General features: G+C 38.6%; 1 protein-coding gene across 1 annotated transcript in view; it reads right to left on the reverse strand.

Moving 5' to 3' along the window:
* LOC145981289 (plexin A3-like) overlaps nt 1-18,827 on the reverse strand; it is a 33,350-nt gene continuing 14,523 nt past the window's right edge. Inside the window, exons 2-6 of the mRNA XM_083114466.1 lie at nt 11,959-12,113; nt 10,974-11,108; nt 6,902-7,100; nt 818-1,111; nt 1-5 (exon numbers count right to left, since the gene is read on the reverse strand). Of these exons, the coding sequence (XP_082970592.1) occupies nt 1-5; nt 818-1,111; nt 6,902-7,100; nt 10,974-11,108; nt 11,959-12,113 (788 nt within the window). The remainder of the gene's footprint in view (nt 6-817; nt 1,112-6,901; nt 7,101-10,973; nt 11,109-11,958; nt 12,114-18,827) is intronic.

An 18,827-nucleotide genomic window follows, 5' to 3' on the forward strand; every position in this document is an offset into this window, starting at 1 on the left:
TTAACCTAGAAAGAAAGAACATTCAGTTGAAAATTTACATGACTATTGTTCCTATATATGCTGTTCTCAGATTTTGGCATCACCCATTAAAAATATGTAAACTAAAACATGGGTAAGAAAATGGAAAAAATGATCCATTGTCATCATATAAATATTTGTTACTGCTTTTATTTTCTCAAATACATGGATTGAAACCAAGGATGTATTTAGGTGGGTTCAGGGGTTCTGGATACTCCCCAAAGACTTACTAAGTACAAAAATTAAGTAATGAAATGATAAAATAACGAAAATTAAATAACGAAAATATATTTGTTTAATCGATGGTTATTTATTTCTGCCAGGATTATATTGTGATCATACGACTTTGAATGACAGTACCAAAGAATATTTATATTACTACTTACAACATAATGTTCACAAAATATCACCAGGAACTTTACTTATTGTCAATAAATATTCACTTCTTAATCTATTTGACATTAATTTCCTTGCCATTTTTTTATTTTTATTTATTTATTTATTTTTTACAAATTTGCTGACCTTAGCCATTGGCTAGATAATGCATACATGCTGTTATATCACTATTCTAATACCGTCCTTTTACCTATTCATGTAATAAAAGTGTAATGTCAATTAATTTATTATAATTATTTTAGTTTAAACATCATTATTATTTTGAGACACTTGGTCCAGACCCCCTCAGAAACATATTTCCAGATATGTGCCTGATTGGAACAATGAAAATTCACATGGAGTGGAAGTGAATCTCGTTCATGGGAGACAGAAAGAGTATGAGAAGAAAAACTATTTGTAACACTTACCCCTTCGGGATAGCCTGTATACACAGACTCAATGGTAGCATCAGGTGCATTGTTTCCTTTAATGGTTTTGTTTGTACCATCGTCCAGTGTTCCTAATGCTGGCTCAAAGTTGGTGACTTCAGGATCTGGGCAGGTTCTTCTTTGATTCAACCAATCTGCAGTCTCATCTTGGCAATGTTCTCTCAATGCACAGAGGTCCAAACTCTGACACCAACCACATCTGTATTTTTCATCTAATGTTAAGCACACACCGCAGTTGTCTGCCAGATGTTCACAATGATAAATCATAACTGTAGGAAACAATTTTTAAATGTATAATTATCTGGAGTTAATACACCACACACTTGTAAATATCTAATCTAGATAGGGCCTTCCCAATGCCGCAGTTGTAACATCGTCGCCTTGTAAGCAAGGGGTCCTGGGTTCGATACCCGGTGGAGGCACATAGTGGTTTGGATCCCACTTTAAACTGTAGGTCCAGTCCCGATTAGCCTTACTTTGCATAAAGTGGACTTAAAACACCAAATCAATCAATCAAATCTAATCTAGATATTACATAACAATATTGTATTTTTTTCAATTATATGCATATTTGTTAAGTGGGAATGAGAAAATAACAAGAACACATTTGCATAATACAATAGAAGACACTTTGTGCATAATGGATTGCTAATATATGTACTAACCAATAATAAATCATTCCAAGCTTTCTCAGTGTCTGAACAGATGGTTGGCTCGTGAGCTTGTCACTGAAGATTTCAAGTGTGTTCAAACTTTGGCATGGATGTTCCTTTGTTGGTTTCATCTGATCACTGTTCACACTAATTGTTGCGATTAGCCTATTTCATATATTGTGTTTTTGCCAAAAAGGAAATATGCATGCCGCTACTCATCACTGATGCCATGGTATTACATATTTTTCAGTGTTTATTTTATTCTGTACAATTAACTAGATTACATTACGTAAATGCACAGAAGTGTACCCATGGAGGAATAATGTGGTCATATTCCCCATTCCCTTAGATGTGACAAGAAAGTGGTTGAAAAAGAAAATGTTGACAGGTGACAGAAGAAAGTGGATCAGTGGCGTATTCTGAAAATTTGACCTGGTTCACAACAATTTTTATTTATTGTATATATCAATTAGATACAATAGAAATAAAACACCAGTGCAGGCATGCAAGTAAAACCAAAACAAAAGTCCAACTACTTCAAATTTTCTGGCAATTTTGATATGTATATATGAAGAAAGTTAGTTTACTGCCAGTATACCAGGTAACATGGAAGAATACGCAACTGAAGTGTGGATCTCTCTTGCTAGTTTCACACCTAATTGAGCTCTTCATCAACTGAAGTCATGATAAATGTTCTTGTTATTAAGTTAGGCTTGTTAGGTGTAGTTCTCTTAGCATAAATAACACCTTTTTAGTGAAACCCCGAAATATTACATTGTATTTATGCCAAGTGAACTAAACCTAACAACAAGGCTGACATCTGTTGACAAAAGAGCTCAATCAGTTGTGTGACTAGTGACCCCTAAAGTGTGTACTCCAATGCTGATTTCTGCAATATATATAAATATATACAGAGGTTGTTTCCGATCTATGGTGACGATTTCAAATTGCACCTACTTTAAGAGAAACCATGTCGCCACCATCGAGAGTGCTCTATTTGGTGGCCCTGCACCTTTGGTAATTGCCCGACAGCGAAGTTTCCACTGTAGGAGACTGGCACGAAGTGTAGTCATGCCCAGCCTCAACCACTCCTCCTGGCAGGCTTTCCATAGCCCTTCAATGGTGCAGGTCTCCTGTGAGACAAGGCTCATTTCAGTAGGCTGAAGGTGCAAAAGTCCATCGGTGAGGCATCAGGTGACTTCACTGGAATGTCTGTGAAAGGAATGGTACGAATTCCAGTTTCATCTGCCAGTTTTTTGGAGAAAGAGGCGGGTTGAGCGAGATGTGTGACTTGACACCTTGTTTTGAGCTTATGAACATGCCCTTTGCGTCTCGTTTCCAAACTCAAATTGCGTTGAATGATGGTATGCACTGTCTTCAGTGATGTTTGTAGCCGGTTCACGATACTTCTCTGCAGGCCCGTAGCCAGGAATTCTTTGTAGGGGGGGCAAAGTCAATCCTAGAGGGGGCAAATTTTTAATATATTGTGTCACATTGGTGGATATAGCAGGGTACACAGAGGCACTTGCCCCTCCCCCAAAAGAGATAAATAACAGAAATGGGATGATATCTTAAAACTGCAACAAAAAAAATAATCGAGCAATCAAATAGCAATATTTCGATAATGACCTTTCGAGATTGACAAAGAATATAAAGTTTAACATATACAGACTAATAGGGACTGTATCTACTTGATATTTACAGGTCGATAATGTTAATAGACGACTAATATGTACCAACAGCTTTGGGCCTCTCTGCAGAAATGATTAAGGGTGCCCTTTATAAATCATGCTTCATAATGATTCCCTCTAGTTTCCAGTATGCAAGATTTCTACGCACAAAGGAATCTAACGAGAATCCAACAACACCATTGTGTTGTGTTATGCAAGAAAAATCGAATTAATTAAATAATAATGGTTACATATTATCTACACTTTGATGAATTTTGTAAAAATTTGTAATGCATTTTCTTTTGTACTTGTTAGAACATTAAAACATGGGTCCCTTAGTCCACCACGGACTCTATTGCCTTCAAAGGGGAGACTCTTGCATCACTACAGACAATGTTTGCCTACTGGTTACATTAACCAGTTTGCAAAATATTGTGTGAATATTAAATAAAAAATAAATAAATAAAGTCATTGATCAATCAAGGGATTTCTATTTGTTTATCAGGTGTCAAAACACGTATTTCAACTATAATATATATAGTTGAAATACGTGTTTTGACACCTGATAAACAAATAGAAATCCCTTGATTGATCAATGACTTTTTTGATTACAGTGTCATGTCGTCATTAATATTTCATATTAAGTTTCATAGAAAGAAATTGTTTTAATAGGGAGTAAATAATTTTACTGATCGCCATGGCATTCTCTTTAACATTTTCTTTTTCATATAGATCGTTTAGCTCCCAGGGCCGACTTCCCCCGCCCCATAGCTATGGCTCTGAACTTGTACTATAAGAATAGAAGAAATTGCAAGCGAAGCGAGCAAAAAAATTTTACGAAATGTATTTTTATTTATATAAAATTTGAAATCGAGGGGGCAATTGCCCCTATGTGTCCCTCTGGAAATAAAATGCAAGGAGCAAGTAAAAACTAATTCCATCATGAGTATGCCTCCCCTATGGCGCAGTGGTAGCGTATTGCCTTGTAATCAAGGGGTCCCGGGTTCGATACCCGGTGGAGGCACAAGTGGTTCGGATCCCACTTTAAACTGTAGGTCCAGTCCCGATTAGCCTTACTGTGCAAAAAGTGGACTTAAAACAACAACTCAAACCAAACCATCATGAGTATCCAATTGTCCTGCTATTCTTAGATTCTCCAAGTCTTGTTGTCTTTGTACTTCAATGTTTGCTTCCCCTAGAATGGACTTCCATCCAAGGTCGGTGGGGGGGACAATGCCCCCTGTAGTTGCGGCACTGTTTATGATTGTCTCTTCATCAATTTCACGTCATCACTCATTGTTGCGATTAGCTAGAAGTGGCAGAAAAACGACGCTAAGTAACAAAAATCAAATATCCACTCCATCTCTCTACCACATGAATCACAATTACCAAAAGTTAGACTTGGGAAACAAAAATTTAAGCAGTTCCATGTTCATAGCAACACACCCAAGATCCAAACACATTAGTCACCGTTAATACAAGAGTAAAATATCACAACTGTTCTAGATACTGAAAATTGCGAAATCATATCCCAAAGTCTGAATCTGGAAAGGAATCCCCCCCACCAATCCTGATACGACATTATACGGAATCCCATACACTCTAATAAATCACAAAACCAATAAGTGTCTTTATTATGTTGCTAGAGTAGCACCTGATATAATTGTAAAGATTAGTGAGAATTCCAGGTAAGAATATGTTCTGTATTTTTCACAGAGGGGGCAAAGCAAGCTCTCAGGGGGCCCCCTCTAGCTACGGGCCTGCTTCTCTGTGTGGCTGGATACTCCCTGATGACCAGCGCCCGGATGTCCCAAATTGTAGCTGGTGTGCGGCAAGTGGCAGGCCGGGGGTTGGCCTGTTTCTGCCCCACAAGAATCATCCCACACCTCGCCTTACCTGCCCCTTTAAACACCCGTGATATGCCATTTTTGGACACAGTGAATCCACGCTCCTTGCACAGTTTTATAATGGTACTATCACTGTAGTTTACGTCGGAAAGTGCAGATATGTAACCCTCCCAATATGCACTGATTTTCGGCAGAATTCTTCCCGATACGCACTGACCACACCTGTCACGCACAGTCGGCAGTCCAACGTGCCCACACAACTGGCAGCTCCGTCCTCTTCCCGCTTGGTGCTGCTGCAAGAGGTGTGCAATTTCGTCACCATAGATCGGAAACAACCTGTGTGTGTGTGTGTGTGTGTGTGTGTGTGTATATATATATATATATATATATATACAGGTATTGGACATTGAAACTGAAACACCTGGTAGAAAGCCATAATTTTTATTTAATAAGGTGTTGGGGCACCTTTGCCAGCCAGTACAGCAGCAACACGACGTGGGAAGGATCGATAGAGGTCCTGCACCATGTGCAGAGGGATTTGGAGCCATTCCTCCTGAAGCATAGTGACAAGTTCAGCACGTGTATGTGGTGGAGGGAAACGTTTCCGCACTCAATCCTCTAACAAACCCATACAGACTCAATAATGTTGAGATCTGGCGATTGAGCAGGCCATGGCAGATGCTCAACCTCACTGTCATGCTCATCGAACCACTCTGTGGTAAGTTTAGCAGTGTGAATAGGGCAGTTATCAACCTGAAACACAGCACCACCGTCCGGGAAGAGTGTTTGAACCATAGGGTGTCCTATAGTCCTTGGCAGTGACACGACCCTCGAGAACAATTAGTGGGCCCAAAGTTTGCCACGATATTGCACCCCACACCATCACAGATCCGTTTCCATATTTGACTGTGGGTACCAAGCAGTCTGGGTTGTATGCATCAGAGGGACTTCTCCAGACGAACACTCGCCCTGTTGATGGGAACACAGCGTAGCTGGACTCATCCGAGAATATGACATGTTTTAGGTCATCCAACGTCCAGTGTTTATGAGTCTGGCACCACTGAACCCACTTTACGGCATTTGTGCTACTGATGAAAGGCTTCGGGATAGCAACCCTGCCATGAATGTTGGCCTTATGGACAGGTATCTACGGACACACAGCTTCTGTGAGGTGTGTATTCACTTCTGCGGTGGTTTTCCTTTTTCGTGCAATAATCCTAGTCAATGCCCTGACGTCTCTTTCCGACAACTTCCGTTGTCCTCTGCAGTTGCTCCTTCTGGATGTGGTTCATCCTTCCTGTTCATATGCACACATCACCCTGCATACTGTAGCTCGTGAGACGTCACAAAGTGTTGCAGTTTTGGACATAGATGCACCTGCTAGACGCGCCCCTACGATCTGCCCTCTTTTGAAGTCTGATATGTCCCCCATTATACCACTCTACACACATGATTTGATGTTCACTGACGAACCTCTTCTACTGGAGTGATTACCAAGGACCCGCAAACATGACTCATTGCCCATAAGTACGATTTCAACTACCAAATGGCTCTGGTGAGTCCCAAAAACATCCCAGGCTATTTGCGCAGGTGTTTCAGTTTCACTGTCCAATACCTGTGTATGTATGTGTGTGTATATATGTATGTATATATATATGTATATATATATATATATATATATATATATATATATATATATATATATATATATATATATATATATATATTTGTATTAAACATTTTATAATAATCTCATATTTTGTAGCAACATTCACCCATAAACATGTAATAGTATTTCAGTACTTTAACTTTGAATATACCTTGCAATAACCATCTGTTCTTTTTATGGACATGAATGAAATACCAGGTAAAGAAAGCTAAGTACCAACCATGAATATTATCTGGATTGTCAAGCGATTTCTTGCCATCATCCCATGTAACTGCAAAATCAACTTCAGCATTCTGCATTGAAGATGTAAAATTCATTCGATCACAGTAAATAGTATCTCCAAGAATTTGAGCAGGCACTCTAATGGATGTGCCATCTATATTGAACTGGCAGTGGAAAGGAGTTTGAGCCATGTATGTCTGTAATAAAATTGAATGAATATTAATAAGTGCAATTACCATATCAGTTTGCAATGGTAACACACGTGGTAATTAATTTAATAAAATATAATGTTCTATGGAACTAAAATTAAAAATCATAAAAGCTATATAATCTTTTATAATATATTCATACACAATTGTAATTGTTTATATTGTTTTATTAATTCTCAAGTAGTAAACAAATGCATCATCATTGTGTACCCTACCAGACCATGATTGTCATCATCAGTGTTGGATTTAGAAGAAATTTCAAGGGAGGTGCCCAAGATAATGATAAGCTCTCACCTGATGGATCCTCAGTAGTCAAACAAATATATAGGGTGTACCAGAACTGATAGCACAAACTGAAACAATGAAAAGTACACGATAGTTCAAGCAAAAAGTCTCTGTAAATATGGGGTCACAAACAAACGGTTTGCAAGATAATTGCAAATGTATGGTTACAATCGGCCACTGACTTGATTGTTTGTACACATCACATGCTTTTCATATGTGAGGTGCCATAGTCCTACTTAGTAATAAATAACAGAATTAAAAGGTTCACTTCGCTAGACATGATTGCTGCTTTTATTACTATTTAACTGTACAGTACTAAAGACTATTGAACTGTACAGTATGTTACATATTCGGCAGCAGTGGCGAAGCTCCTATGAGGCTTTTGAGGCTTAGCCTACCCAAAAAATGTTGAAATTAAAATGTTTCTGTACCCTGTAACAATCAAATTAAACTATGTAATCCTCCGAACGTTTGGTTTTGCCGATGCTTTCAGATGTCTCGTCAGTCGGGCCAGAAAGAGAGAGAGCGTTCGGTCGGAACTGTGAGGCTCTTGACGAAAAGCCTCGCGGTATAAGGCAGCTACAGCGTGAGCTCTGCATAGGTGGAAGGGGAGGGTAAGGGGAGGGGACTGCCGATTTGCTGGGCGAAAGCGGCTAGCCTCAGAACCAACCTGTTGTGCTTCTAGTCTTCTTGTGCAAAGTGCGTCGTTCACGCACTGCATTGTTGAATGTTTATTTACTTCAAGTGCATGCGCGCATGTGTTTGTGTGTGTGTCACATAGTGTATTTATGTTATAAAAATGGCTGATACTGAGAGAACATTGACGTCTTTGTTTGAGGAATTAAAAGAGAAACCATTTTCAAGTTGGACTTACGAAACCAAATATGCTTACAAAGATAGGCGATGGACACCACATTTAGATATTAAAGTGGCAGATAGAGGAAGACAAAATAGAAATTTTCAGTTTTCATGGTATAAGAAATATCCTTGGCTAACAGGGTGCTCTAATACAAGTAAGTTATATTGTTATACCTGTATTCTGTATGGAATGGTCATCATCTTCTTACAGGGTCTGTGTAACAAAAAAATTTGATAGAAAAGCTGAGAAACATCAAAGTTCAAGAAAGCATCTTCAGAATGAAGAGAGTTTTCTATTGTTAGGTCGTGGAAGAATTGAACATGCATTTTCTGAAGGAGCTAAACTTAAAGCCATCAAACACATGAAATTGTGAAACAAAATAAATTTGTAATCGAGAGACTTATCGATGTTGTTTGCTTCTTGGGTAAGCAAGAGCTTGCTTTTAGAGGGCACTTTGAAGATGAAAGTTCGGACAACAAAGGAAATTATCTTGAATTATTAGAACTTCTTTCCAAACAAGAACAGTTTCTACGTGATCATTTGCACTAATCTTCAGGCTTTAAAGGCACGTCAAGTACAATTCAAAATCAGCTGATTGAATCAGTAACTGACGTAATTAATGAACATATTAAAGAAGAGCTACATTCCTGTGAGTTTGTTGGTGTGCAAGCAGACGAAACTCTGGATGTTTCATGCAAAACTCAAATGAGCATTATTCTAAGGTTCTGTACACAAGATGGTCCTCAAGAGAGATTTATTGGCTTCTATGACGTTTCTAGTGATAAAATTGCTTTAGGGCTATCAGAAGTTATCATTAAACAACTTAATGCTTGGAAAGTTTCTGATAAAATAGTGAGTCAAACCTATGATGGGGCCTCTGTAATGGCAGGTGATCGAGGAGGCGTGCAACACTTTTTGAAGCAAGTATGTCCACGAGCTATATTTTTACATTGCTATGCTCACAAATTAAATCTAGTTCTGCTACATTGTTCAAAAACAATCAAACAAGTCAGGCTTTTCATTTATAATCTTGCAGCTTTCCATACATTTTTCAGTAAATCCTCAGAGAACAGTACTCTTAGAAAGTAAAGGATTCAGATTGCCACAAATATGTAGTACTCGCTGGAATTTTAATTCCCGAGCAGTGCATACAATTTATTGAAAATACAATGAGCTGAAAGACATTTTCCAGATAATATTGAAGATTGGGATGCAGATTCGTCCAATCGTGCCTCGGGCCTGCTTAATACACTTAATAAAATGCAATTTATTTTCCTGCTTTGCCTTTACAAAGACATTTTTACATACATAGACCACCTTTTTGCACTCCTTCAGTACAAAGTTGCATCAGACATAAATATGTGTAAAACAGAAATCAAGAAGACCATCGAGGTAATAAGGAATATGAGATCAGAAAATACTGTCAAATTATGTGTTGAAAACTCGAAGAGGATTTGCAGTGAAATAAGTGTAAGTGAACAAGACTTCGTGGCTCTCAGATGTTTAACCTATGAAATCTTGGACACACTGACTGTACAAATGGAAATACGTTTTGGAGATCTTGAAAAGATAAAATTTGTTGAATTGCTAGACCAAAATAGCTTTGGGGGATATAAACTACATTTTCCTGTGATTAAATTAAATAACCTTCTGTCCACATATCCATTTTTCAACAAAGAACGATTAGAAAATGAATTAAAGAATATTTATGCTGATGAAAAAAAGCATTTACCTCCTGCAGACCTTCTAAAATTCATAGTTAGCAATGATCTTCAAACAATCTACAAAGAAGTAACACAACTTATCAAGTTGGTCTTGACATTCCCTGTTACAACAGCTTCCTCGGAAAGAAGTATGAGCACCCTCAAGAGAGTAAAAAATTATCTCCGTAATTCAATGAAAAATGAAAGATTAAGTTCTCTCAGTACAATAGCCATTGAAAAAAAAACTGGTTAAAGAACTTTCTATTGATCAAGGCTTCAAGGAAAGAGTAATTGATACTTTTGCGACCAACAAGAATTGACGCATGGACCTGCTGTATATAAAAATATAAGGTAAGCAGATTTTTCAGCCTACCCAGTATTTACGCCTTAGCTTTGCCACTGTTCGGCAGTGTTCAGTTTTAAACAAAGAAACTTTAAAGTGTGCAAGGAGACAAGCATATGATGTGTACAAACTATCAAGTCAGTGGTGGATTGTAACCATACATTGCAATTATCTCACACACGGTTTGTTTGTGACCCCATGTTTACTCAGAATTTTTGCTTCAACAATTGTGTACTTTCCATTGTTTCAGTTTGCACTATCACTTCTGGTACACCCTGTATATTTGCCCTCTCATTCCATGATGGGACATTTGCATGAGTAATTAAGAGAGCATTTTATGTTTACTTAGTAGCCACGGTGGCTCAGTCGGTAATGCATCTGACTACCATGCTAAAGGACCCAGGTTCGATCCCCAGCTGGTTCAAATCCGGAAACTTTTCTAACGTTGGAAGGAGCCCCGGTGCCCACCCAGCATCGAATGACATGGGTACCTGGGGGAAACCCTGGGGGGTAAAGGCGGTCAGGGGTGTGATGCTGATCACATCACCCCCACTCACGACCGGATTAAGAAAGTGTGGTGCGTTACTCCCACACCCCCTATGTGCCTTCATGGCATGGTGCTAAGCACAGGGGAGCACTTTACCTTTTTTTTTTGTTTTATGTTTACTTACAGGTAGAAAATGTGTCTTCACATTAATATTTTTTGATGTTCCCGCTGGCACTAATATTTCTGTAGATCCCTTGGAATGCGCTGAACTTATCCTTGGACAAAACTCAGGACCCTTCTGACGACTTGAATTAGTTTGCTGTTGAAGAAGGTAAAATTGCTTTCACAGTATAATTTTATTTAGACATTAAAGGAGAATTGATAGTACTATAAGATGTTTAATCTTGAAGTTAGTGTATAACAACAAAAGTGCAACTATACAGAAAGGCTAACTTTAAAAAATATATATTTCCTGTACGTTTCATTTTAGACTTATTGACTTTTACTCTGAAATAGTTACAGAAAACCAGCAACTCTGAACACATATCAGCATTGCTTCCTTGCATTATCATATGCTACTTTATAATCAGATTACATCGCAGTCTTCTGAGTTGTGAACTTGACAGGATATGACAATAATCATTAATATTTTAAAAAATAATAATAATAAATGTATGTATTAAATCAGAACATAACAATTATTAATATTCATTATAATAGGCTGCATTGCAGCTTGATATAAGCTTTTGGCAAATTTACACTTCTGTCCATTGAATCCTTATTTTATTCATTTGATTCTGTTCTGCAAGCATATACATATCTTCCACAATTATACAATTATTGTAGGGAATAAATTGAGAGGGTCACATGTACACACTTATAAAGTGTATTTCATGTTTAAAATTTACTGTTTGCAGCATGACTGTGAAAATTATTAATACTATCTTAATTAATTTATTACATATAAAATATTACACATGTGTTCTCTATCTCTGCTAGTATTTATTAATTATCACATTGTTCTTGTCTCATATTTATAACACCTCACCCATTATTATATTAATATAGAGTTGCAAGTATGCAAATTATCAGATAATCAATAATTTGGATATATTTCTTTTGTATATTGTAATTACCTCTATTATACCATATTAGAAGTTAATACTTACGTTAACCCCTGATATGATGTAATCATTCTTGCAAGATTCACCAGGATCAACTGTACAAAGATTCCCTATTGTACACCAATTACAAGGAAGTGCTGATGAAACACACTCTGTACATGAACTATAACCTTGACAGTCCTGTTCTGAAGCCAGTTGCCCTACAAAAAACATTAATCAAATAATATATCAATAAACACATACAGCAGTTTTGGAGGCTTAATACTGCTATTTAGTATTGCACAGTCTTAATACTTAAATTCAGTGTCATGTACAGAGGGGAGAAGCTGGGGACACAAATCCCACATTCTGTCATTGCTTCATGTATTTTGAATGCATAGGAATATGGATAGCAAATTCAATGCAAGAGAAACATGTGGTATTTGTAGTGTCAGATGAGGAGGATGCACTATTTTCTTGTTCACTAATCCTTTCCCCTCCCTTACAAATCAGTGAAGGAACCCTTTATTGTTTTCCAAGTTCATAATGTTAAGGAGTTCCTCCATATCTCCCCTCCCCCATTGACACCTCTTTTAGTAAAATCCTTGACAACTCACAAATCTGGAGACAAAAATAGTGCTACATCATACAGACCAATATCACTCCTGTCACCTCTGTCTATAATCTGTGAAAAAATCATTAAGGACAGATTATTCAGATTTACATCTCCGCATATCAGTACTGCCCAACATGGGTTTCTTCCAGGTAGCTCTTGCTTGACTAATCTTTCAGTTCTCCTTTCACATGCCACTAAGGCTATTTCCAAAAATTCCCAGCTAGATGTGATATATTTGGATATTTCAAAAGCCTTTGACAAAAACCATGCTCTTCTTATTCGCAAATTATGAACTAGATTTAACATACATGGCAAATTTCTCTCCTTAATCCAGGATTATCTACACTCACGGACACAGCGTGTCACCCTTTCAGGCGCCTCTTCTGATTTTCTTCCTGTCTTGTCTGGGGTACCACAAGGGAGCGTCTTGGGCCCTCTCTTGTTCACCCTATACATGGACGATCTCCCTCAAAGACTTTCCTCACTTCCTGTCAATATACTCATGTTTGCTGACGACTGTAAACTTTTCAAAGAAATCTCAACCATGCAAGATGCTGTGATTCTCCAGAATGCTCTTTCCGAACTTGTCACATGGTGTAAGCAGTGGAATCTACAACTTAACCCACAGAAATGTTCCTCCCTCACAGTCTCTTTAAAAAAGAACAAAATACATTCTCATTATGTTCTTGAAAACAATTATATTACTACAGTTGCGACCCAAAAAGATCTAGGTGTTATCATAGATGAAAAACTGAACTTTAAGGAACACATCGCAGCTACAACTAAAAGTGCAATGCGCCTCTTAGGCCTCCTCTACAGATTCACTGAAATTGATACTCCAACTTCTCTTAGCCTGTTTTTCAAGTCATTCATTTCTCCGATTCTCGAATACTGTTCTCCAGTCTGGGCCATGGCTTCCAATACAAATCTTTCTAGCATGGATTCCGTCCTCAGCTTCTTTACCACCATTGTTCGTCATAGAATTCCTTCTTTGCGGCATCTTCAGAAACCTGACATCCTGACTACTTTGAACATTCAGTTACTGCAGACCCGACGCGATATGGCCGATATGAATTTTTTCTATAAAATCATCAGTGGGAAATTAAGATCTGAATTTCTTCTTACAGAATTCAACTTCAGAGTTCCCTCTCGATCGACCCGAAACACTGAATTGTTCCACACCTCCACAGCTAGGCTTTCTCTTATACAGCACGCTCTATTCCACAGGCTGCCCCAGTTCTACAATAATCTACCCACAAACATAGACATTTTTGCCCCTGAAAGCATTTTCCGATCTTCCCTAAATATGAATATGTAAATCTTTGTTTGTTTCCTTGTTTATGCCTTATGTTTATATTTAACTTTTCTTGTTTTTACCTTAAACCATCTTGACTTGTTCTTGTTATTTGTTAGAGTTTTCAGTGTAAAATGGCCTTAAAAGTGCTGTATCTGAAACTTTGAATAAATAAATAAATAAATAAATAAATAACCATAGATACTCTGTGTTCACCTCAAAAATGTGTTTGGAATACAGCTATTATGCGAATCTGCTACTGATCTTCTTTGTTTATTGTTGATTGATTCACAATTAACAATTGGAATTTTAGTTGTTATTTGAACTATCAAACAACTAAGTTAATTCATATTATGGGAATAAAAGATGTGGTAGTAAATAATGACAGAGAAACTTGGTACTCACAGTTTCCGCGAAGCTGTTTCTTTTTTCGTGTTCTATTAATTTCGGTGCCCACTGCCACCATTCTCATTGTAACTTGTTGTGCGATGCAACAAGTTCCAGTGGCCACTGAAATTAATAGAACATACCAAATAAACAGCTTTGGAGAAACCGTGAGTACCAAATAAAATTTTATCCACATTTGGCCATCCGTAGTATGGATATGGTACAGATAGAAAGATAAACCCAAAAGGTTTATGTTGGTCTACTTTGTGGATGTGTAATATACACTGTTTGATTGGCAAATCCAGAGGTTTATCCAGAATTTCCCATCTGGGGAATGTGAGTTTGTATTTAGGAGAAGTGTAAAGGTAATTGTTAGTCAAAATAACCATAAATTGGGTGTGTATTTTAAGGAGGTTGTTTTGAAAATTTGGTGGTTGGGTTGTTTGGGTGTGTGGATACATCACTGGGCAAAACTGATTAAGATTTCTCAATGCAAATATTAGCAGTGTCTTGCAATTGGAGAATTAGTTAGAGGCGAAATCGGCACGCTTAAGGCAGACAAAGGTTTGAGTGAAAATTCTCACTCAAGTAATTGCCAGATGTCTAATTCTTACAATTCAATTCGTCTTTTGAACAGCAATGAGTTTGACTCAATGCTCAGGCACCCTCATCCCTGAATGAATGGAGGCACAAGTTCCCCTTCCCTCTGCTTGTTACGCCTGTTCCCCATATATCTTTGATGATTAATTTCATCCATTTTATAGAGGGGAATTCCACCCCCCTCCTCGTCTTTATATTTTCTTAACTTTTTAATCAAATAAACATTCGTAGCATAATTTATAACAGATATGAAAAGAAGCTGGTTATTTTTATGTTATATTTTGCTCCATAGATTTATTCAGGCACGTCGCCTGATGATGTTCGCATGAGGACGTGAACACTCATGTATAGGTTTTAAATTACGTACATATTAAATGCACACACACACACACATATATATTTATTCGAAAAAATCCTTTTTTCATGCTCGAGTATACACACAATTTACTCTGACACGTCGTCTTTCATGTCTGATAACTTTTTTTGATAGTTGGTAATACTGACTCCCACGGTGTTCCACGGATTGCGTTGAACACGATTGCTGTGCGTGTTGCATCAAACTGGCAGCTAAGGGACTGTTAGCCACTATACCCCGAAAATGTTCACTGCGCTGTGCGAACACAGGACATGGTGGTGCGAGCCCTGATACAAGCGGCAATACTTCTTGCATTCGGCACCAGAGCGCAGCATATGCAAGGCATGTCTAGGGGGTCTCGAGGTGGTCTGCGCTATATAGTTGCATAATGTAGATTTTTTTATTATTATTATTTCTCTTAATATCGTACTAAGTGCATTGTGCGTCGGTGTGTAGCTTTCAATTACTTGACCCACACTGAGAATTTTATTTTCTGTGTAATATCTATAACTCAGTGGCGGTCCCTCCATGGAACAGAGGGAACAGGCTGTTCCCTCCTACTTATCGCCCATTGAAGCTATTTAAATTATCTATATTAACATAATAAGTACACTTCTTTCTCCCGAAATCGACATTTCCAAAAGTAACGCCGAAGAAAAACATTCACCGTGACCGGGCGTTTGTTTACTTCACCTACCCTCGTCGTTCATCCCTCTACGGCCTGATGCCGAGTATTTCCGACCACGTGAGAAGGTAAACGATCCTCACCACGGAAGCTGAACTCTCTAGTAGGGATGGCCAGATCCGGATCCTAGCGGATCCGAAATCCGGATCCGGTTAGTTCCGGATCCTAAGGATCCGGATCCTAAAATTTTTCGGATCCGGATCCGCGGATCCAGAATTTTCGGATCCGGAATTTTCAGATCCGGATCCGCGGATCCGGTACTTTCGGATCCGGATCCAGAACTTTCGGATCCGGATTCAGAATTTTCGGATCCGGATCCAAAACTTTCGGATCCGGATCCGGATTCGTTTTGCCATCCCACATGCGCTTCTTTGGAAAGTAAGAATGTACTCATAACATATTGTTACCTGCTAATATACATATATATATATATAATATACATACACACACATATATATAGTGTGTGTGTGTGCGCGTGCGCGATTTGTAATTAATTAATACACTTACAAGGGAGGTCTAAGTCTCCCCCTCCGATTTCCATGAAACTTGCAGGGCCCAAATAAAAAGTACTTTTTTTTTGTTTCGGCAAAAAATTTGTTCTAGGGGGCAACCACCTCTGAAATGTCAAGATGAGGACAAATTGAAGTGGGGATCTGACCCCGAAACCACGTAAATATGGCATAGGAAGAAACAGGGGACATACGGCCTCTCTATACACTTCCCAAATTTCATGAGAATCGGAGGGGGACACAGGGGTCAGATGATCCTCACGTCAATTTGTCCTCATCGTGACATTTGAGACGGGTTTTGCCCCCTAAAACAGTTTTTTAGCCGAAACAAAAAAAAACACGTATTTCTTCCTTTGGGCCCCTCTATACACCTGCCACATTTCATGGAAATCGGAGGGGAACACAGGGGTCAGATCCCCACTTCAATTTGTCCTCATCTTGACATTTGAGAGGAGATTGCCCCCTAGAACAATTTTTTTGCCGAAACAAGAACACACGTATTTCTTCATTTGGGCCCGTTTATACTTACACCTGCCAAGTTTCATGGAAATCGGAGGGGGAACATAAGTCATATGCCCACTTAAATTTGTCCTCATATTGACATTTGAGGGGGAGGGGTTGCCCCATAAAATAGTTTTTTAGCCGAAACAAAAAAAAACACGTATTTCTTCATTTGGGCCCGTTTATACACACACCTGCCAAGTATCATGGAAATCGGAGGGGGACACAGGGGTCAGATCCTCACTTCAATTTGTCCTCATCTTAGGTTTTGCCCCCTAAACAAGTTTTTTAGCTGAAACAAAAAAAACACGTATTTCTTCCATTGGGCCCCACTATACACCTGCCAAGTTTTATGGAAATCGGAGGGACACAGGGGTCAGATCCTCACTTCAATTTGTCCTCATCTTGACATTTGAGGGGGTTTTGCCCCCTAAAACCGTTTTTTAGCTGAAACAAAAAAACACGTATTTCTTCATTTGGGCCCGTTTATACACACACCTGCCAAGTATCATGGAAATCGGAGGGGGACACAGGGGTCAGATCCTCACTTCAATTTGTCTTCATCTTGACATTTGAGGGGGTTTTGCCCCCTAAAACCGTTTTTTAGCTGAAACAAAAAACACGTAATTCTTTCTTTTGGCCCCACTATACTGCCAAGTTTCATGGAAATCGGAGGGGGATACTTAAATAACCTCCCTTGTTAGTCTTACACTTTGTAATTATTTAACACTGCATATATTATAATGTTTTATTTTAATATGTAGAACTGTAACTGTAGAACAATTGTATAATTTTTGTATAACATTTCTATCTTGTTATATGTGTTGAAGGTTTCATCCTGGAATGGAATGTCTCACATTTATGCGTGTTTTCTTTTCCAATACATTCGAATGAATACATATTCGTTTCAATGGCATTTACAAAATCACCTCTGACATGTGTGCACGAGTGTGTTAGCCGATGCGTAGCAAAGTATTTTAGGAAAAAACTTGAAAAACATTCTTGTAGGACTAACGAAAATTTCTTTGTAATCGAAGATCATAATACCTTTTAAGGTGTGGAAATATTATAATGGGATTGAGATACGAAACTCTCGGATCCGGATCCGGAAATCTCGGATCCGGATCCAGATCCGAAACTTTCAGATCCGGATCCGGAACTCTCGGATCCGGATCTAGATCCGAAACTTTCAGACCCGGATCCGGATCCGCGGATCCGAAACTCTAGGATCCGGATCCAGATCCGGAACTTTCGGATCCGGATCCAGATCCGAAACTTTCAGACCCGGATCCGGATCCGGAATTTTCGGATCCGGATCCAGATCCGTAACTTTTGGATCCGGATCCGAATGGATCCGGATTTTTCGGATCCGGATCCGTTTGGCCATCCCTACTCTCTAGCTGTTCCCCGCGAGAGACATAGCGAATTCCTTTTCCTTCGAATTCTTGCTATGTGCTTAAGTTTAATTGCGTCGTAGTGATAGTTTTGAGTGTAGTAAGTCCATATTTTCCTAATTTCATTGCAAAATTTCGTCTGTCATTCATAACGAACTTAAAAAATGTTCTATAGTCTAAGCGTCTGCTAAATGCTTTCGCTAAACGCTGCAAAATAGCTGCCGAGGGAACAGCTCGCATCCATCTGTTCCACCAGCCCCAAGCCAAGGCCCAAGACGCACGCAGCGGCAGGACAAGAAAGCGAATGTTGCGAGCGTAGGGTTGCGAATGTTGTATGATCGACCGGCTGAAGACGAAGACAGAAGCTTTTAGTTAATTGAACTTTACAGAAAAGACAGCAAACCAATAATATCCTAACTGGATTAAAGACTAAAACGAAATCATACACAAGGCATTTTCAAACAAGTTACTCAGGCACGTATCCAGGAAATCATTTCGGGGGGGGGGGGGGGCTGAACACATTTTTTTAAAGGGCTATAGATAAAACCTCACAATTGTATGTTTCAGGCCAGTGGTGACAATTGGGTGCCAAAA

Source organism: Lepisma saccharinum, chromosome 2, assembly GCF_977018435.1.
Source record: "Lepisma saccharinum chromosome 2, izLepSacc3.1, whole genome shotgun sequence".
Lineage (NCBI taxonomy): Eukaryota > Metazoa > Arthropoda > Insecta > Zygentoma > Lepismatidae > Lepisma > Lepisma saccharinum.